Source organism: Camelus ferus, chromosome 21 (genome assembly GCF_009834535.1).
Source record: "Camelus ferus isolate YT-003-E chromosome 21, BCGSAC_Cfer_1.0, whole genome shotgun sequence".
Taxonomy (NCBI): Eukaryota; Metazoa; Chordata; class Mammalia; order Artiodactyla; family Camelidae; genus Camelus; species Camelus ferus.
The window spans coordinates 29713315-29734575 of NC_045716.1; the positions used below are offsets into that span (position 1 = coordinate 29713315).

The window sequence follows — 21261 nt, forward strand, 5'->3', positions numbered from 1 at the left end:
CAGCAGGTTACATGTCAGGACAAACTTGTGAGGCAGATGTTTACAGATGAAGAAACCGAGGCTTGGAGACAGACCCCGCCGCAAGGGGCAGGGCCACAGTCTGAATGGAGGAAATGGGAACTGAGTCACCAAGGTTCCCACCTCCCCTGGGGACAATGACAGCCTGAGAAGGGGGACAAGGAGTGTCGAATGGAGACGACCTTCACCTCTGCCCCTAAATATGTGACAGGTCACTTCCCCTCTCTAGGGCACATTCCCCAGCTGCAAAGAACACGTCCCACTTGTATTTCGGGAGTCAGAATTCCAGATAGATTCATTTGAAAGAAGACTGCTGATCTGCAAGTTCTTTGAAAGCTACTTGCTCAGATAATAATAAATGAGGGAGGACACAGACTGAATGCAGATGAAGCCCAGCCTGCAGAGGTCACCAGGGGCGGGTGTCACTGCCAGCACAGGTGTGAGGTGGGGTAGGGTCCTGGGGAGCAGAGGGTGAGCCAGGGCTGCATGGGTTTGGGGGAAGGGTGGGGTCAGGCAGAGCTGAAGTTAATCAGGTCCCTGTGGCCTGGGTGTGGCGACATCCACCCCAGATCAAGACTTGGGGGCTGACCAGCATTCCATTTCCCAGGGAGCTGCAGGATTAAAGTAGATGTGGACGTTTGAGTGGAAACCCTCTACTGAAGCCCCCACCTGGGCTTCCCTGGTCCAAGTGACCACGTGACCCAGATGCTCCAGGCAGGAGCCCGGGGCGGGACGCACAGACTCCAGCCGGCGTGTCGTGAGCCTCCCGGCCGCAGGTGGCAGCAGCGGGTGGCAGCGGAGACTCCGCAGCGAGGGCGGCAGGGCGGATACAACGTAGCGAGGTGGGCAATGGATACAATGTAGCGAGGGCAGCGACAGGTGAGCCGCGGACGGTGGAGCGCGGGTGACTGGGGGAGCGGCGGGGGTCTGGGTGGAGGGAACGGGGACGCTCGGCCCTGGAGCTCACTCGACCCGCCGCGCCTGGAGCTCGGGGAGCCTCCTCTCCTGACGCGGACACCACACCGGGGAGCAGGGGTGAGGGATCCATTCAAGGCTCCGGCCCCGGCGCAAAGCAGGATTCAGACCCACTGGGTCCTTACCCGGGCGCAGAGCTGCACCGCACTCCGTTCGGACAGGGTTTAGTGGGGAACTGGCCCCCTTCAGATGACACTGTCACCGTTTCCGGCAGTCAGCTGTCTGTGGGATCCATGAGGCCTGAGGGGACACCCATGGCCGTCCCATCCTGAGCTGGTGCTGGGCTGCTTGGCCTGTCTCCTCATCTATGAAATGGGCGGACATGGTGCAAGGGACCTGCCCCCATGTGGAGCCAGTTAGCAAGGGTCCCCAGAGTGTATGATGTAGTTGTTGTGGGTGAAGCCGGGGGAGGTCGGTTTTGGGGCGGCTCCTCCCTGAGGCGGGGGTGGACACGCTGCTAGGTTTCAGTGGCAAACAACCCCCCTTTAAGGGACAGTATACACTGCCTTGCTCCCTGCGGGTCTCAGCAGGCCTCCCTCCAGGTATGAGCTGACAGGATGTACCTTCTCCCCAGCGCTCTCCAGGGAGAAGTCTAGGGGCCTCTGGTGGCAGCTGGGGTGATGGCAGGACCTCTTGGTGGCCACAGAACATGGGAGAACATGGAGGCAGAACACGGGAGGTTGGTTCGAGCACAGCTGAGCTTCAATCCAATGTCCCTTCATGCGCTGGGAGCTTTATTCTGGGGCTGCCTTTCATTGCCAAGTGCAGTCCTTGTCCCTGTGCTAGGAGGTCTCCAGAGGAGTCAGACAGTGGAAGAGTGGGTTTCCTCCATTCCCCTCACTTTGCACCTTCCTGCCTGCTCCTCTCTGAGGCCAAGCCTGAACTCTGGGTGCAGGGCCCTCTGTGGGCTGAGCCTGGTGGGGTGGTGAAGGTTGCTGGTGTTTTCCTCAAAGTCAGCTGCTGCAGACTGCATCTGCTGGTCCCAGGTGTTAGGACATCATCTGCCTGCCCTCAGCAGCCCTAAAGGAAATTCTCCAACTTGGCAGGAGAGAAACTGAGGCTGGGAGAGGTCAAGTGACCCCATTCGTTCACTCATCCATGGCCTCTATGCCAGGCCTGGGACGGGCACTGCCCACCAGGAAGTTAATGAGAGGTGCTGCTACCAAGGGAGCTTGTGGGCCAGAGGAGAGCTGCTGGGAAGAGCAGAGGTGTTCTGCCTTCAAGCACCTCTGGCCGTGTTGTAAACCGCTGGAATGTTTCATGGGAGAAACCCCTGGCGGTGGCTCCTGCACCCTCCAGTCTCGTGGGGTTGGGCTGATTGTCACGTGATGTCAGAGACAGTTTGCTCTGCAGCAACTGTGGGTCACAGGCTTCACCGCCACATACAAGTGCTTGGTCCCTCCACCCGCTCCAGGAGGTAGACATCCCCCTTTTCCTATAGGCAAGGAAATGGAGTCATGTAGCTCGTCACTGGGAGAGGCAGACTTAAATCAGGGCTGTCTGATTCTTAGTAGTAACAATGATAAGGGTAAGTTGCAGCTGATACTTCTGTCCAGGGTACTCAGAACTTTGTGTTAACCTTGTGCAGCAGGAACTATTATCATCCCTATTTGAAACATGAGAACTCAAATGCAAAAAAAGCTTTAGGCATTTGCCCAAGGTCACACAGCTAGGAGCTGATGGAGCTGGGAGTTGAATAGGGCCAATTTGTCTTATTACCACAAGGCTTTTGGGGTGATTGTTTAGATGGCAAGAGACAGAAATCCTCCTCCCAATAACAGTAGTTTAAACAGAAGTTTATTTCTGTCTCACTTAAATTAAGCCTAGAGTGAGCAGCTCAGGGCTTCTGTCACAGCCCAAAGTGGCTGCTCCAGCTCCACCCATTACATCTGCATCCCACACAGCAAAAGGCAGGAAGAGCTGAACAGGGGCAGTCCCTCCTTTTAAGAACAATTACCAGGAGTCTCGAGATCTTTCTGTTCACATGCTATTGGTCAGAACATAGTCATATGACCACATCTAGCTACAGGGAGGCTGGGAAATCAAATGATGAGTAGAGAATCACAGTTCCCCACTGTCAGAGAAAAGCCAGACCTGGTCAGTCATTAAAGCAGTGGAAACAGATTTTATTGCAATAGGAGAAATGAGACTGGTATAGAACTGAGCTCAACTCCAAATACAGCATCGGCAAATGGGGATTTATTTACAGCCAAGCAGCACGTGGGGTCAGTGGATGGACAATTACTAAGAGGAATCATAAAGGGCCAGAGGAGGGATTCTGGCTAAACTGGCCTAACAGGATCTTTGCTGAAGGCTGGCCGGGGGTGATCAGACATCACCTGGGAGATGCTGGGGTGGGGGCGGTGAGGAACACGGTCAGATATGAGGGTGATCAGATGTCACAGCGGGGGCTTAGCAGAGTTCTTGCTAAAACTGGGTTTTATAGGAAGTGCACCGATGGGCCAGGAGAAGGCTTGGGACCTGACTACAGCCTGGTTGAGCGAAAAGTCTTTGTCACCACTTGGGAAGAAGGGGTTAGTGAATATGGGGACAGCTGGGTCTCTCCTGTACTCCAGGTGATTCCTGGGACATGGTGGCCCCTGACACCTGGGGGGTGTTGGGCACTCTCTGTGAGCTGCCGAGAGGCATCACGTGATAAGAGAGGGGACTGGAGCCCATGGCACCTGTGTCCTCTTTTGTTTTGACCCAGGAGCATTCAGTCAATGGGTACTAGGTTCTACCAGACTGGAACTTCCAACCCACATCCCCACCACAGGAACCAGAGAGGTAGGATGGGGCCCACAGGTGATATGGGAGTGCCTGCCCAGGTGCAGGGTGGCACTTGAGGGGGTGGGTGTGGGGTGACATTGAGCAGGGCCTTCCCCTCTGTTTCAGTTCTCCTTCTTTGGGGAGGGGCAGATAGGCGTCAGTGGGATTGCCTTTTATAATTACAAAGTATTTCAGACCGTAACCAGGTGTAGGGGAAGTAACTAACACCTGTGCACTCAGTACAAAGGTTTTAAAAACATATGTCCAACCTCCTACGAGAGACGCTAAGGAATGTGGCTCACCTAGTGACGTAGGGGGACCTGGGTGGCAGACTCCACCAAAGCCCCTTCCTTCCCAGAGCCATCAGCCCTGTGTGTCTGCCGTTTGCTGAGCTCTGGGCAGGGAAAGCAGGGCTGGGTTGTGGACCAGGTACTTCCTGCCTGTTTCCTGAGCTCATAAGCTGTGAGGCCATGCACTGGCTCAGGCCACGTGAGGTGTCAGTGGAAGCCCAGGCCAATGAAGTGCTGGCCTGGCCACACTGTGACAAAATATCTTTCAGGGGCCTTCTCCATGGGGCACGAGGACGTGGCCCTGCCCAAGGTCACACTGCTGGTGGCAGGGCAGGCCTGGGCTCTGGTGTCAGCACTGACCCTTCTGCTGGGAGGGCATGGCTGGACTGGGTCTGAGTGAGGCAAGTGGGATCAGAGGGTCCTGTGCTGGGGGCAAGGGTCCTGGGTTCCAGACTTCCTGGCTGGGCACCTTGGATAGGTCAAGTCCCTCTCCTAGCCCTGCTGGCCCCATCAGCGGGTCGGACTTCATTGCTCTTACTGAGGGGAGGCCACCCGTGGGAACCTGGGTGAGGGGCTGACGATGGAGGCTGTGGAGTGGAGGTGTTCCACCCAGACCCTCTTGAGGGAGTGAGAGGGGCCGGGCATCCCCTCTGAAACCCCAGGAACTCAGAAAGAGGACAGGGATGGGGAGTGGGCAGCAGGGTGCCCATCTCTGCCCACCCGCCCCACAGGTGGGGTGCTATGGAATATGACGAGAAGCTGGCCCGGTTCCGGCAGGCCCACCTCAACCCCTTCAACAAACAGCTTGGGCCGAGGCAGCATGAGCAGGGGGCTGGTGAGGAGGCCCCAGACATCACTTCTGAAGGTGGGTGCTGGGGGAGGCCTGTGTGGGCAGTCAGCCGCTCACACCGGCCCCTGTCCTCTCTGAGTGACTCCTCACGTGGAGTGAGCTGTCTGCCTCCCTTTCCTCCACAGCACAGATCACTATCACCCATTCCGCCCTTGTTAGAATGAACACTCCTGAGGGCAGGGATCTGTGACTGTCTTTTCGCTGCTCTGTCCCAGGGCCCAGCACACAGCAGGTGCTCATTCCAGGAACACTGAGGGCATGAGTTCAGCGCTGAGATCTGGTGGGTGAGAGGTCAGCAGAGGGGGCGCCCTGTACAGAGGCTCAACTCCCCCAGCTCCCCTGGAGGTCAGGGGGACATGAGCCCCAAGACTGCAGATAGAGCCAGCTGGCTGCTGGGGCCCCCGGGTGTGTGTGCAGGGGCAGCCTGGGGTCCACACAGAGGTTCAGGAATTATTCATGTAGCCCTCCAGTGACCTTTCTTGGAACCATACACACACACACAGGAGACGTGTGCCTTAGAAACGGGGGTATTTCTGTAATACTGTTTTGAAGGCTCTGTCTTGTCTGCACAAGGAGATGTGTTCCTTTGCAGATGCCAACAGGACTGATGCCTGGCTGGGCCCTGCTCCCCTCAGCCCCGCTGTGGGCTCCCTGCCTCCCTGGGGGCTGCCTGGCCTCCTCCTGGGGAAAGCAGGCTGACTTTCCTCTCTGTGCCGCCCTCCCCACCTGCACCCGCTCCAGAGGCCCTGCCTGAGCTGCCCCCTGGGGAGCCGGAGTTCTACTGCCCCGAGCGCACGATGGATCTCGGTCTGTCTGAGGACCACTTTGCCCGCCCTGTGGTAAGATTCGGGGCCTGCGGCAGGGAGAGTGGTGAGGGGAGCCCCCAAAGTGCGAGGAGCCAGACATTTCTGTGCCACCCCACCCTTGGGCAGTGGGACCACATCCTCCTCAGCCGGAGCTCCTGGGCCTTGATTCCGAGGCGCACATGACACTTGGCTTCCACCCTCAAATCTGTTTGAGAGCCAGGGGTGACAGGCTACACCAGGGGTTTGCACGCCTGGGCGGCTATTCTCCCAGAGGGCTGTTCCCCTCACCTAAGCTCCCGGCTTCCTAAGAAGCAAATGTGAGGTGGGGAGGGTAGAGCTCAGTGGTAGAGCACATGCTTGGCATGCATGAGGTCTTGGGTTCAATCCCCAGTGCCTCTTAAAAAAAAAAAAAAAAAAAAAAGCAAAAGTGAGGGCTTATTCTATCTGGGGTCCTAGGGAACCCTGTAGACATGCTGCAGGGGGAGGGGGAGGGACAGAGGGGGAAAGCCCCCTGCCCCCCTCCCATCACCCACCCAGCTAGGCAGGGCTCCCCCTTGTCTGCTTTATATATTTGGTTCCATGGAAATGTTGCTGCTGCTGCTTCTTTTTTTTTTTTTTTTTTTTTTAAATAAAAACTATCTCCAACTTTTATTTGAGAGAAACATTATAGTCATATTTACATATGGCTTAGAAAACACTCACCCAGAGCCCCCAGTTCTAAGTCGCTGTTCATTTTATGTGCGGCCTTCACGCCTCACGTTTGCTGGTACAGATACCTATCTCACTTCTGTGTTTTTCATCTTTATTGTAACCTTTCTGAGCTCCTCCTGTGGGCCACGCACTGATCTCCAAGAGGGGTGTCACCTCCTCTTTGCCTGGTCTCTTGGAGCCTCTGTGTGTTGGAAGAGGATGACTCCTGAGAGCAGCGACGTCCCTTTTCTGGGATGTCAGCCCCAGGCCCCAGCTCTGAGACCTGGACTGTCTCCCTTCCCCTGAGTCTAGGGGCTTTTCTGGGGCTGGGGGTGGGTGGGTGCCTGAGGTGTCTCTGAGCTTGGGGATTCAACCAGAGGACACTTCCTATCCTTCCTGACAGACGAGTGTCATTTCCCCTACTTTCAACCAAGAGGAAGCTCTGTCAAAGTAAACAAAATAGCATTGCCAGAAAAGCGGCTGGATTTCTAAAAGAAGGAAGTGTGTTTTGAAAACTTCCTGACTTAGGTCTCCAGAAGCCTGTGGGTGGACAGGCCCCGGGAGGGGACAGATAGTGTGGATGGTTTCTGCCTGTGAGCAAGTCCTTGGGCCCCTCTGGGTCACGTGGGTGAGCGAGGGGCAGGGAGGTCTGCCTGGGTCCAGTCATCTATGATGTTGGGCCTGGCCAGTAAGGACAGCATGCTGGGGGGCATCTCACTGTCATTGTCCCCTCTTTGCCAACCCCCCGAGCAGGGCCTGTTCCTGGCCTCTGACATCCAGCAGCTGCGGCAGGCCATCCAGGAGTGCAAGCAGGTGATTCTGGAGCTGCCTGAGCACTCGGAGAAGCAGAAGGATGCTGTGGTGAGGCTCATCCACCTGCGGCTGAAGCTCCAGGAGCTGAAGGTGGGTGCTGGCCCCCCGTACACCGGCAGCCTGAGCTGGGCTGGAAGGTGCACACCTGGAGGCCCAGGGCCGCCTCTGGGCTGCGGGGGTGAGGCAGAGCCTACCTAGGAAGGCTGGTGGGGGGAGACGGCCCTCACCCCGAGTATAGGCCGATCCTCTACGAGTCTGACCCTGGCCAGTCCTGGGTCGTGTGTCTGCCCAAGGGCGCAAGTAGGTGCATTAGTCCCCCTGACCCACATGACCTAGAGTGGGGGCGGTTTCCTAAAGGGTTCCTGAGATGGCAACTGAAGGGGTGGTGGAACTTGGAGGCCAAGAGCCACAGGTGTCCATCATGTCGGCCTTGAGTCTGTGCTGTGTTTGGCTTGGCCGCCACCGTATCCCTGCACTGGTTCATCAGTCCCTGGGAATTTAGAAAGTGGAATATTCATTAGAATATAGATAAGGCTAATGGAAAAGAACCTAAAAGAAGAATGTGTGCGTGTGTGTGTGTGTGTGTGTATGTATACACACACACACACACATATATACATATATATATGTATACGTACAATTGAATCGCTTTGCTATACACCAGAAACTAACACAACATTGAAAATCAACAATACTTCAATAAGAAAAATGAAAAAAGAGTATAGATAAGGCTATGGCACAGGGTAAGACACCCCAAAATACAGTGGCTTGAAGAAATTGGACGTATAGTTTCACTCATGTAGAGATGTTGCAGGTGGCCCAGGGCCTAATGGCAGCTAATGGTGTTGGAGACCCCAGGTCCTCTTTTTCTGTTGCTCTGTCAGTCCCTGGAGGGAGTCCAGGATGGCCCACCACCACATTTGGGTTTGCACTTAGCCAGCAAAAGCAATGTGGGAAGGGCAGCCAGGGCCCTGTCATTCCTGCTCATGTGCCATTGGCCCTAACACAGTCCAGGGCAGCACCTAGGTTCAGGCAATGTTGGGGAAGGTCGTCTGTAGTCTGGGTGGTCCCGGCCTGACTGATAACTGGGGTGTTCTGTTGTAAAGGGAAGGGACTGTGGCACTGGGGCAAATTCACAACCTCTGCTACAAAGGGTGCCTGCAGAAGTAAGTCAAGGGGCTCATGAGACGGGAAGAGAGCTGCCACCTGGCTCACCTGTGACCTGCCCCTTGGCCCCTTGCCCAGGACCCCAGTGAAGATGAGCCCAGTATCCGAGTCCTTCTCGAGCACCGCTTCTGCAAGGAGAAGAGCAAGAGTGTCAAGCAGACCTGTGACAAGTGCAACGCCATCATCTGGGGGCTCATTCAGACCTGGTACACCTGCACAGGTGGGCCGAGGCCAGACCTGCTCCTGGGCAGGTGGTCCGGGTCCCCAGGGGAGGGTGGATTCTCTATGGCACTCTCAGTGTCTACAGAGCCCTGTGGGACGAAAGACACAGACACCTGCCTTCACTGGGCTCACATCCACACTGCGCTTTCCAGCATGGCAGCCCCTAGCCACATGTGGCTATTCGAATTTAAATTAAATAAAGTAAGTAGCCAGTCCCTCCATTGTACAACCCATATTCCAAGTACTCAGTAACTACATGAGGCTGGTGGCTACCATGTTGGACAGTTCAGAGAGGACATTTCCAACACTGCAGAAAATTCCATTGGAGGGGCTGTTCTGGAGGAGAAATCAAGTAAATGAAACGGTGTTTTAGACCATATAGTGAAGAAAAATAAGGAAAGGGAAGAGCACGTGATGGGGAGCAGGATGCGTGCTACTTTAGGTGAAATGAACAGGCATCATGCGACATTAGGCAAAAAGTTGGAGCCTGGGGGCAAACCAGGACTATATCTGGGAAGGAACCTTCCTGCAGGAGAGCTGTCTGTACCAAGGCCCTGTGGTCAGTGTCTGTCATGTGTCTTCAGGGAGGAGCAGAAAGCAGTGTGGCTAGCGGGGTGTGGTATGGATGGGCTGGTAAGTGCACTGGGCGCCCTGGCTGGGTGCAGGAGGTTCTGCTCAGCTAAGCATGGCCTGAAGGATGGGAGATGAGGGACTCTGGTTAGGGTGAGGCACTGGGGATGCGAAGGGGCCAAGTGCGGCACTAGCTGAAGGACTGGGAGTGGGTGTGAGAGAAGGGTTGGGATGAGCTCACTATTTCTGGTCTCAGCAGGTGGAAAGATGGAGTTGCTGGGTTCTGAGACAGGAAGACTCGGGTGGGTTTGGTAAGGAAGAGTCAGGTTCCATTTAGATATCTGGGGTTTGATGCCCTTTGGGCCTCCAGGTGGGAATGGCACGCGGGCCCCTAGACTTTTGAGCCTGGAGTTGAGGGGCAAGGTCTGCAGGTACCTTCAGCGCGAAGCTTGGGGTGGGGACTGAGGATCTTTGAAGTTTCAGGACCTGCAGTGCTGCCTGAAGCAGCACTTGGATCCGCCCGGGAGTTGGAGTAGAACCCCTCTGGGGAGCCCGCAGTCAGCCTGGGCTGCAGCAGGGACTCCTCTTTCTAAGAGGCGTGCTGTTGGGCCCCACCCCCTCCCCCAGGGTGTTACTACCGCTGTCACAGCAAGTGCTTGAACCTCATCTCCAAGCCCTGCGTGCGCTCCAAAGTCAGCCACCAAGCCGAGTACGAGCTGAGCATCTGCCCCGAGGCAGGGCTGGACAGCCAGGACTACCGCTGCGCCGAGTGCCGGGCCCCCATCTCTCTGCGTGAGTGCCGTGAGAGGGGCGGGCGCAGGGCACAGAGCCCTGCCAACAGCGGACGAAGAAACTGGATGAGCGTGATGCCTGAGGGTGGCATGACCGGTGTCCCCGCTCCCTTCCTTGGGAAGAGACGAGGGGCTGCTACTGGCACCTTTCCACTTCCCACTGAAGTGGAATGAGGTGCCCAGCGGGGTCAACTAGGAGTCCCAGCAGGGCTGGGCTGCACTCAGCCTCCCATGTGTGGCCCCACCGTCCCAGAAATGGGAAAATCTCACAGCAGTCACTTCCATGCTGTGTATCAGGCCTTCTTCCTAGAAACAGACTAATGTCAGCTCCTGGGATGCCCACAGCTGTCCCAGGCAGGAGTCCTATTATTGTTCTATTTTACTGATGAGAAAACAAGAAAGCAAGGTGCCCTGACCTGCTGAGATCTGGCAGCTTAGCAGAGGATGAGTTGGGTCCGGAGGATCGAACCCTTGGCGCATCTGGCTCTTTCCCCGCGTGCCCTGGGCGCAGCCGGGGGAAGGGACCTCGCACCACGTGATGCGGCACCCTGAGTGGCTGGGTGGTGTGGCAGGAACCCTGAAGGTATTCTTGACTTTGTAACCACCTGCCCCCTCCGCAGGGGGCGTGCCCAGCGAGGCACGTCAGTGCGACTACACAGGTCAGTACTACTGCAGCCACTGCCACTGGAATGACCTGGCCGTCATCCCAGCTCGTGTGGTGCACAACTGGGACTTCGAGCCGCGCAAGGTGAGGCTGGGAGCGCAGGGGCGCGGCCCTGGGGGTCCAGCTCCTGCACAGGCTGACGGCTGGGTGAGAGGGGAGGGGGCGTGGCCCCAAGGGGGTAGAGCCGGCACGCAGGCCTGCGTGGGGTGGGCGGCGTGGCTCTCCCTGGGCGGGGCTGGGCGCTGGAGGTGCCACGCGTCCGCCCACAGGTGTCCCGCGGCAGCATGCGCTACCTGGCGCTGATGGTGTCGAGGCCGGTGCTCCGGCTCCGGGAGATCAACCCTCTGCTGTTTAACTACGTGGAGGAGCTGGTGGAGATCCGGGTGAGGCCGGGGAGGGGGCGGGTTTGGGGGAACCGAGCTCTCCCCGGGTGTTGCGGGAGCTGAGATGCCACCTGCTTAGGCTTAGCAGGGCCCTGCCGGTCCTTTGGGCTAAAGTTGCTAAAGCAACGTCCAGTCACAAGATGATGCAAGGCTCAGAGGCAATTTTAAATTTTCCAGTAGTCACACTAAAAAAGTGAAAAGCAGGTGAAGCTAACTTGAATACATTCTATCCACCCTGCGGATGCGCAGCACCATTGATATACTGTGTGTTCCTCTTCTTTGTTGTCCTCGTCTTTGAATTCCAGTGTTGTACTGTCCACTTTACAGCCATCTCCAGTCTGTGCTCAGGAGCCTGTTTGCCAGCCAGCAGGAGGGTGGGGTGGGGCCGTGGGCAGGTGAGAGAGCCTTAGATGGGGTGATGAGAAGGACTGGATTTAAAGGGGAGGAGACTGAGGCACAGCACACTATGGCTTGAACTTGAGCTTGGCTGAAGCTGTCAGATCTAGGACTGTCCTGGGGATGTAAAGGCACCTCCTGTCCCCTGCTGACACAGAGTGTAAGGTGAGATAAAGTCCTGCAGGGCCAGCCCCCCGGCCACACAGACGGGCCCCAGCACGGCCCCTGCCCCTCTCATCCACAGAAGCTGCGCCAGGACATCTTGCTCATGAAGCCGTATTTCATCACCTGCAGGGAGGCCATGGCAGCGCGTCTGCTCCTGCAGGTCAGACTGCTGGCCGTGGTGGGGGGTCCACAGAGGAGGGCAGGTGGGAGACAGAGACCAGGCCATGGCTTGACTTGTGTGTGTTATGCCTGGAGCACAGGGTCCCCACTGTCCCAGGGAACACCTGCGGTAAGCAAACAGGCCTTCCACCCACAGAACTGTCCTCTGGTTACATCGGAGTGAGAGACTCTGAGAGGAGCAGGTATCATGCTGCAGCCTTGGTGTGAGTCTCCATGGAGTGGCCTGCTGGGCCAGCCTGACCATTAAACACACTTTTCAAAGCTCACCTATTTATTTGTTCAACAAGTATTCACTGAGTGCCTGCTGTGGGCAGACACCGTCTAGATTCTGCAGGGCAGTGAACAGAACAGGCAGGAAGGCTCCTTGTCCTTGGGGCTGGGAAGACAAGAAAAATAAGCAGCAGTGTGTTGGGGGTGGTGAGGTGTGTGGACGAGATACAGCAGGGAAGGGGGCTCAGGGCTGGGAGCAGGTGCCCAGCAGAGGTGGGGTGTGCCCGGGGTTTTGGGCACAGCAGAGCAGCTGGCATGGCTGGAGGGCCCTGTGGGGCCCAGGCCCGGCAGCACTGAGGCCAGTTGCTCCTGTGAGCAGCCCAGGGCACACACTGGGCGAGGCGGGGTGTGGGCAGTGGGAGGGCCTTCGCCTAGTCACAGCTGCTGGGCCCGCAGCTCCAGGACCGGCAGCACTTTGTGGAGAACGACGAGATGTACTCCGTGCAGGACCTGCTGGACGCACACACGGGCCGCCTGGGCTGCTCGCTGGCAGAGACCCACACGCTCTTCGCCAAGCACATCAAGCTGGACTGCGAGGTAGGCCCCCCACTGCAGACGAAGGTGGGAGGGCAGCGTGCCCAGGGTGCCCAGCCTCAGGGGCCACGGGAGCGGGCGCTGACCTCCCCCTTGTCCCCAGCGGTGCCAGGCCAAAGGCTTTGTGTGTGAGCTCTGCAGAGAGGGCGATGTGCTGTTCCCCTTCGACAGCCACACGTCTGTGTGCACCGACTGCTCCGCCGTCTTCCACAGGTTGGTATGGCACGACCCCATCTGCAGGCCAGGTGCCGGCCCTCCCTCTGATAGGCACAGGAAAGGGAGAGAGGGAGACATTGGGGTTCCATCTTTGCCACCTGGTTTTCAAATCCTTTTGCCTGAATCCTGAGATACGGAGTTAGACCCTGATCCCTGAGACTGCACTGAAAGTTCTGCTGGGAATGAGCCCCTGTGGGTGAGGGAGGGGTGTGCAGCCCAGACCCCACGTGTGCATGCGTCCAGCTCACTCCCCTTCTCCACCAGGACTGAGGTCAAGTGGGCGCCAGAGCTTCCTAAACTCTCTAGTTCTTGTGATTTTTTTCCAAACATCCCTCGGCTAAAAGAAATACCTAACATTTTCGTTTATTAAGTACTTAGGTTAATACAACTTTAGCATTTATGTTCTAAAGACTTGAGTGGATGTTTGGAAAAATAGCACACACAAATTGGAAGAAAGATATCTGAGTTCTCTAAGCACAGTTACCAACATATGTGCACCTGCTGGCCCCGCACGACCTGTCACACTGGACTCAGACAAGCCCCCACCACCCCACCATCTGTCCACACTGGGTTTTGCCTGGTACTTGCTGCTCAGCATGGAAACTGTTGACTTCATAGGTCTGCAGAGCTGGGACTCAGTTACAGTAAGGACTGTAGCAAAAACTGATGTTGAAACTGGACTCCCTCGAGCTAGCAGTTTGCCTGGTGTCTGACATGAGTTAAATATTGCTCCTCCCCTTTCAAAAAATGTAAACTGGCCAGGGGGGCCGTGGGCACCTGCACAGTGGTCATAACAGGTCGGGAAGCCAAGCTGGGAAGAGCTCTGAGCAGAACCTTGCTTATCTGATGGTCACGAGGTGGCGTGTGGACCCCTACGCAGAGGCACCAGGGGAGGTGCCTGGCAGGCACAGCTGGGTGCAGGCCTCTGCTTTCAACCGTTGGGAGAAACCCCTTCAGTTTCCCCGTCTGTAGAGGGGCTACTGGGGCCTGGCTTAGGAAGCTTGTGGAAGGCGCGGGTAGAATTTCACGTTTGGAGAGCCCTGCCCTTCCCAGGCTGACCCTGCCTCCCTGCCCCCAGGGACTGCTACTATGACAACTCCACCACATGCCCGAGGTGTGCCCGCCTCACCTTGCGGAAGCAGTCGCTCTTCCAGGAGCCCGGTCCGGACGCGGATGCCTAGAGCAACAAAACCCCTCCTGGGCCTGTCTGGTGCCCATCCTGCTGGTCACTGGCCAAAGTCGAGGTGTCTCTTGTGCTCTGGAAGCCCCTAGGGTACTGCCCCTGGACCTCTCCCCACTGCTGGGCCAGCACCACAAGGACCATCGTCCTCCTGGCACTTCCTGGGACTTGGGGTGGCCTTGCCTGGCCGTTTTCTGTTTGGGGTGACCTTGCCTGGCTGTGAGAGAAGGGATAGGCCCCCCACCCCCCACAGGTTTTTAAGGGGAGGGGAGTGGGAGACAACTTCTTCTCATCCCCCCTTTGGCCAAGAGACCCCCACATCCTTGGGGCCAAAGCTGCCGGGCCTTGGAAATCCTGGAGGGCTCTGGGGGAGTGGCTGGCAACCAATGGTGCCTTGGCCTGAGTTCTACCTGCGGGGGTTGGTTTGGATTCTGCCTGGAGGCTCCCTCCCCCTGGTCCCTTGTCTCTTTGGGGACCTCTGGTTGTCTTTGGCTGGGGCTGTTCACAACCGTCTCCCAAAGGCCCTGCCCGGCCTCCCGAGGTTCTCTCTCAGGGTCCTCCTCTGGCAGGGCTGGTCCAGCAGTTATCGGCTCTTCCTATACAACACGGAAGGAAGGGGCCGTTGAGCTGTTACCCCTGGGTGGACCGGCCACTGCCCCCACCTTGTCCCAGCCCAGTTGACACTGGTGCTCCAAGCTGGGTGGCTGGGGGTCCTACCCAAAGCAGCTGCCCTGCTTCCAGGTGTGGGGCAGGGACTGGGCCCCCGGGGTCGGGGTGGAGGGTAAGGTTTGGCAAAAGGGTTGGTTGTAGCAGGTCCAGGAGGCGTTTCTCGGGATCAGGTTTGCCTGAGGAACTCCACCCTGCTGCCACTGGTGCCTGTAGGGGCTCCAGAGGACTCAGAGACCCCCAAACAGGGGCCTTTTGTTTGGGGTCCTGAGATCAGGCAAGAAGCCTTGTACACGGGGCATAGGGTGTGCAAGGCCCTGCCTCCAGCTGACAGAGGGACCCCGAGACGGAGGACTGTCCCACAGCTACCTAGTGGGGGAGCTGCGTTTGGTAGGGATGCTTTTTGCTTTGGACACCCTGCCGTCCAGGGAAGGCTCAGAGGAAGAGGACGTTTCAGGACACGGCTCCCCAGTCTCTCCTGCCCTTCTCCTTGCTCTGGATGGTGCCTGGCTGTCAGCGCCCATGGCTGACACACACAGGTGGGGGCCACTTGGCTTTTAACTGGGAAGCCCAAGAGGAGAGGCTTGGCCAGCAAAAAGACCAGCTTAGCTCACTGGCTGATACGAGAGGGTGGGCAAATACAGCACCATCCCCCTCGCCCTTGCCCCTCTGCACCACCGGGAAAACCCTACACTGTGGCTTTAGGCAGTCCCCTTGCTGTCTGTCCCGATCTGCCTCAGCACAGCCTCGCTGTGTCACAGTGAGAAGCAAACCTGCTCCCCCTTCCTCTCGGGTTGAAGAGGGAGTGAAGGGCAAGATGCCCTTTCCCTGCACCCCTAGATCTGCACATTTCTCACTGCTGTCGTAGGGATAGTGGTTATTCCTGAATTTACTGTATAATCAACACCGTATTGTTCCAGCTGCAATCACTGTGTCCACAAGAAATGTTAGGATGCTGGCATTTGTGGGATGAAGCTGGCCCTTATTTTGTTTTAACCACCCCCACATTACCTCCTCCCCCAATACCTCTTTTCCACCTAACCCTTCTGGATGACAAATTCTTTAAACAGACTCATGTGTGGGTCTTTCTGAGTCCACACCATGGTAGCAAGAACCCACCAAGGGGAGAGCAGGAGGCTCACCCAGCTGTACCAGCGTTGGAGCTGCTGTCTCATTAAATCTGTGTTCTCCAGACTGTGGTGTGTGTGGTGAATTGGGGACAAGGCAGGGTTTGCTGACATACAAAGCAATTGAAGGCTTAATGAAAGCCCACAGCCTTCCCCATCCAGAGGGGTCAAATATCCTCTGGTTTGGGAAGCCCCATATATGTGGGTATCAGATCTGGGCCTGCGGGCGCTGACTACTCCCAACCTCCAATTCCTCTGTACAATGCACTAAAACACATCCTTTGAGGGGTTGTTTGGGTTCCAGGAAGCACTGAGCACAGCCTGAACACAGAGAATGCTCAGTAAATAGAAGCTGTCTTCTTTCCAGAATCCTCCTGGCGGAAAGACTGTCTTGTTAACCCAAAGTAAGCGACGAGAGGGTAGCTGGTCATGCAAATCACAGGTTCAGCTCCCGGAAGCCTCTTTTGTCTTTGAAAGTTAGGCCACTGAAAGGGCCCTCACTGCAACTCAGACCCCCTCCCACTGCCCTGGGGACTTCAGGAGAGCCACGTACCCCTCCCAAATTACATTCAAACCTCTGAGTGAATACATTTTCCCATGGGGATGGGGGTCTATAGTTTTGACCAGGCTCTCAAAGAAAATGTCAGGAATGTGCTTTAAGAAGGTGTCTGTAGACATCACCTGTATCCAGGCTAAGAAAGCCAGAGAGCCCAGGGGGCACAGGCACAAGGGTGGGAGGAAAGGTGTCTGCTGTCGGTGGGCCGGTGCTGGCACAGGTGAGCACACGCCTCCAACTACAAATCTCTAGAGCTACGTTTTGATAGCAGGTGGACGATGCAGTCTCCACCCACCCCTGCAGGTTATGCAACAGCAGTTTCTTACAACCTTTTAATTTTAACAAATGTAGCTTTGCCGGAGTGTTGCAAACACATTCCCACGTACCCGTCTCCTGGATTCTCTAAATGTTTGCATTTCGCCCCATTCCACATACTTCCTTTATGGAGCTGTCTGGCGCTCTCTGTGTGTCCCTCCCAGACAAGGACATTACCTTACACGGCTTCACTGCGGCCATAATGTCGGGTTAGCATCAATCCGGTACCAAAAACCTACATCAGACCTTGTTCAGTTTGCCATTCACTGCATTGTCTTCAGCCTTTAACCCGCGAAGGTAGGTGACCCTCACACAAGCACAGGCTGGTTATTTTGAAGACTGTCCTTCAGTGTGGGTTTTCCTGATGGGATTCAAGCTTTGCACTTTCGGCAGCACCTTTACAGAAGTGATGCTCTTCAGCGTGCCGTCTGTCCCCTTCCTGGAGATGCTGTGACCTGCCTGTCTCCTGTGCCCTTCTGACATGTTCCGGTCTTTTGTTAGGCACTTGCTTAGTCTAGCGCAGCAAGGTGTTCCAGGCTTACTCTATATAATTTCCTCAGTCCCAGCCCTGAGACCAGTCATTTCTCCAAGGAGCCCTAGTACCTTCTGGAGTTCACCCTGACACTCAGAATTTCAAAAGAAGGTTCATTCTTTCCCTTTTTCATATTTGTAATTCCCTTGCTTATGCTGAGAAACCTGGCTCCATTATCCATAATGTACTTGTTTGCTCAGTCTGGAGCAGAGTGCCTTCAGCATTGCTGACCTGTGCCAGTGGACAACCACTGACTAGCGTTTACTATGTGTTTACAGTTCTTTTTTGTCTTTACCTGAGGGCACACAGTCAAAATGCACTGGGGGTGTTTCTCCCCTTCATTGTGGGTGTGTAACTCATGTGAAATATGTTCTGTTCGTATATTCCATTGTATTTCCCTGTCCTTGTTTACTTCTGTTTGTGCAATACAGTGACGTGTTTCCCAAAGTCAGAACTTTTTATAAGTTTTCTTATAAAAAAAACTTCACGATACTCAGTCAGGTGTCACCCCTACCCTGCAACCCATCTCTTTCGTCTTTGATTTCTCCTTCCCATGTTTCTTTTTGTACAAATGACTAAGATACCTGTATATTTTCTTACTTCCCCTTCTTCCACAGAACATTTTATGTGTGGCCATTTTTCAATTAACAGATTTGGAAACTGCTCCACATCAGCTGAGTTCTTTCTTATTCTGTCATTACCGCAGTCATCATCATTTATGTCTGCATTATATTCCACTGTGTGGAGTTGCCGTTTCACGTTTGACTACTGCATGAGACTAGTAGGCTGTTTCCTAGCTTTTGCAGTCACAAACGAGGCTGCAACAAATAATCTGTGCTTTATGTATTTTCTTTTGTTGGAGGTGTATCATCAGGGAAAGTCCTAGAATCGGGATTGCTAAATCCTAAGAAATCCATTTTTTATTAGTGTTTGATGCACGTCCATAAGGGATGTACCAATTTGCTTTCCCACCAGTAATGAATGAGGGTGCCTGATACCCCACCAGCAGTATGTGTATTCATACTCTTTGATTACTTGATTAATGAGAAGTGGTATCTGTGTAGCTTTAATTTGCATTTCTCTGACTGACTGAGGTCAAACTTAGGTTTCAAGATCTAACTTATTTATGAATTACATCTTCAGTCCACTTTTCTATTGGATTTTTGGTATTTATTTTCCTTTCAGTCTTTAAGAATTCTTCATGTATCAGCGATATTAGCCCACTGCCTGTGAGATATTTTCTTCCTGGTGTCAGTTGCCTTGTTTGTAGTATCTTATTCTCATGGAAATGTTTTGTTCTGTTATATTTTCATACGGTCAAATTGATTCATCTTTTAAAATTTCATCTGGACTTTGAGTCATAGAAAGTCTTCCTCCACACCCGTGTCAAACAGGACAGGCATTTGTGCGCGTGTTCTGCAGTGCTTGTTGGGTGTCAGTTTTTACATTCAGATCCCTCATCTGTTTCTTTATTCTTGTGTGTGCTGTGAGATATGAATTAACTGTTTCCAAATTTTAACCAGTTATCCTGCACTATTAAAAAAAAAAAAGCCTATCTGTATCTATCTCTGGACTTTCTGTTTTATTCTACAGATCGGAATACTACACAGACTTAATCACAGATGCTTCATGGTGTGTTTTAATGTTCAACAGGGCTAGTCTCCTCACAGTTTGCTTTAAATAACTTTTCCTCGGTATTCTTTCATGCAACCTTTTTCAAGCACATATTTAAGTAAAATTTTTATGACAAAAGTTGATGCTCTCAAGTGTCAAAATGAAAATACCACAAACAGGGTTTCCAGGGATGTTACAGATCTGGGAGCGGAGGCGTGGCTGGGCCTCACCCACCGAGGTCACAGGCCCTGAAGACAGACTAGGACAGCTGCTGCTTTGAGCGCCGCTCTTTCTCACTGTGCAGCTCCCTGTAGCAGGTGATTGCATCACTGACTGCTCTTGAAACTTGCAGCGTCCACTCATCACCGGGGCTTCCACTGGTGAGGACCTGCAGGCCCGCCTCGAAATGTGACAAGGCGGCCGACAGCTCTGTGGTGGTCAGCTGACGCAGGACAGGGGCAGCATCTTCACTGTCCTCCTCTCTTGCCGGCTGCTGTTCCAGCTGCATCAGCTCCTCATTCGAGAGATCTTCCTCATGGGAGCACAGCAGCTGGTCCACAGCAGCTCCCAGCACCTCTCCAAGAGCCACATTCTGGGCAAGGGTCACAATGTTTTGTCGAAGCCGTGCAATGTTGTCTGTTTGGGAAACACTCTGGAACTGAACACACTCTGGCCAAATCTTCTTCCACACGCTGTTCATTGTTGCTGGTCTGAGCTCCTCCCAAGCTACTGCAATGTTGTCCACAGCATCCATGATGCTGTAGTTTCTCCAAAACTCCCTGATTATAGCTGTATCCTCCCCATCTGTGGCTTCTAGGATGTGCTCAAAAGTCCTTCTCAGGTAATGTGCTTTGAAGGCAGAGGCTACACCTTGACCCATGGGCTGGATCAGGTCAGCTGTACTGTCATGAAGATATTCCACTCTCACGTTATCAGACAGATTGCTCAAATTTACTGGGTGGCACGGTGCACTGTCTAAGATGAGCAGTGCTTTGTTAGTGAGATTATTTTGGGCACAGTATTTTTCAACTGCAGGGCAAAAAAAGTACGTAAACCATTCATGAAAGATGCTCCTGGTTGCCCAGGCCTTTTTGTTTGAGCGCCAAATTACTGGCAGATTGGGCTTGGAGTACCCCTTCAGAGCCTTGGGGTTTTCTGAGTGGTACACCAGTAAGGGCTTCAACTTGAAGTCCCCAGCTGCGTTGCCACCGAGCAGCAGCATCAGGCGTTCTCTGCATGACTTAAAGCCTGGCTCAGCTTTCTCTTCTACTGAAAGGAACGTTCCTTCAGGCATTCTTTTCCAATACAGACCTGTCTCATCTACATTAAAAACTTGCTGGGGGGTGTACTCACCTTCTCGGATAATGCTTTTCAGTATTTCTGGATAGATATCCTTGTTGCCAGTGGCTGTGCTGTTCGTCTTGAAGTGAGGCAAACAATGGCGCTCCTTGAATCTCACAAACCACCCTTTACTTGCACTAAACTTCTCTGTCTGAGAGCTTTCACCCTGTTCACGCTGCAAGTCATCAAACAAACTCTTAGCCTTCTCCTGAATAACTGCGACACTCACGGGCACGTTTCGCTGGCTCTGGTCTTCAAGCCACACACGCAACAGGCGCTCCATGGTCTCCATGACTGCACTTCGGTGGCGAGTCAACCGAGAGGCTCTCAAGGGAGTAGCTATTTGTGAACTCACTTTGATTTTCTCTTTATTATCTCGGATCGTTGCCACTGTGGAGACAGCGAGGCCTAAGGTCTTTGCAATTTGGCTGAGCTTTTCACCCACTTCAAATCGTCTTAACACTTCTAATTTCATGTCGAGGGTAATTGCCTTCCGTTCCCTTTTGGCACTCGGGATGACCATTGCATTTAGGGGCCTTTTCCTAGGCATCTCTGCCTCCAAAATGTACTGAAATGACAGCAGTCCCCGGTGCAAGAAAGCCTGTGGTTCCTCTATGCCCCCTTGCAGAACTAGGGAAAGCGAAAATGGGGCTTCGAGAAGGCGCAGGCTGACGTCCTCGGACACGGGAAAGGGTCACCACAGGCCTGCCTAGCCACGCTGCCCAGAAACAGGGCAGTTCATTCTGCCCTGGGCAGTGTGGGCCTCCAGTGTCAATCAGTGTCCAAATTCCTGGAAAGCAGGCACATCTAAACTGGCGTGTGCCTCCGTGATGCAGAACACAGAAATCCGTGCAGAAGAATAGCGCCGCCGGGCACACGGCGTACAGGCTCCCAGGTCCCGGAGGGAGCTCAGGAAAGCAGCCCAGCGCGCCGCCGCCGCCGGCCTTCGCTTTGTGAGCCGCTTCCCAGGGAGGACCCCAGAAATGGGTGTTCTTGGAGATGCCCGACTTAAAATAAGTCTCGGGCCTCTGGCCATCTTAGCGCCTCGCTCGAGTCGGCCACTGGGGTTCCGGCGCCCAGCTGTCTGGGTAGGGCAAGCAGCGCTCACGTTCGTATCCTAAAGAGTCGGGCAATAGAGTAGACACCTAACGAGAGGCCCCG

General features: G+C 54.6%; 2 protein-coding genes across 8 annotated transcripts; one reads left to right on the forward strand and one right to left on the reverse strand.

Annotated features, from left to right (window-relative positions):
- Positions 1-755: 755 nt before the first annotated feature.
- Positions 756-15809, forward strand: DEF8 (differentially expressed in FDCP 8 homolog). Of its 7 annotated transcripts, XM_032464697.1 has the most exons (15): positions 854-897; positions 1568-1672; positions 3704-3780; positions 4322-4453; positions 4784-4917; positions 5644-5741; positions 7152-7301; positions 8457-8598; positions 9798-9962; positions 10582-10709; positions 10895-11008; positions 11649-11729; positions 12416-12556; positions 12657-12766; positions 13848-15809. In XM_032464697.1, the coding sequence occupies exons 5-15, from the start codon at positions 4794-4796 to the stop codon at positions 13948-13950; spliced, it is 1356 nt and encodes a 451-aa protein (XP_032320588.1). In that variant the 5' UTR covers positions 854-897; positions 1568-1672; positions 3704-3780; positions 4322-4453; positions 4784-4793; the 3' UTR covers positions 13951-15809. The 7 variants fall into 7 exon arrangements, with proteins under 7 accessions (XP_006173790.1, XP_032320587.1, XP_014415822.1 ...); XM_032464696.1 differs by lacking the exon at positions 1568-1672 and having other exon boundaries at positions 769-897; XM_032464694.1 differs by lacking the exon at positions 4322-4453 and having other exon boundaries at positions 856-897.
- Positions 15797-21217, reverse strand: CENPBD1 (CENPB DNA-binding domain containing 1). The gene has a single exon (XM_006173741.3). It carries the CDS (start codon positions 20648-20650, stop codon positions 19019-19021), a length of 1632 nt encoding a protein of 543 aa, XP_006173803.2. The 5' UTR covers positions 20651-21217; the 3' UTR covers positions 15797-19018.
- Between the last annotated feature and the right edge of the window lie 44 nt (positions 21218-21261).

Bases quoted from the DNA above. Each gene is read 5' to 3' on its own strand.
- CENPBD1 (XM_006173741.3), bottom strand. From the start codon at position 20,650: ATGCCTAGGAAAAGGCCCCTAAATGCAATGGTCATCCCGAGTGCCAAA.
- DEF8 (XM_032464693.1), top strand. From the start codon at position 1,614: ATGGCAGGACCTCTTGGTGGCCACAGAACATGGGAGAACATGGAGGCA. The intron at 4,918-5,643 runs GTGGGTGCTGGG...CACCCGCTCCAG, and splicing joins CCCAGACATCACTTCTGAAG to AGGCCCTGCCTGAGCTGCCC. The intron at 12,767-13,847 runs GTTGGTATGGCA...CCCTGCCCCCAG, and splicing joins TGCTCCGCCGTCTTCCACAG to GGACTGCTACTATGACAACT.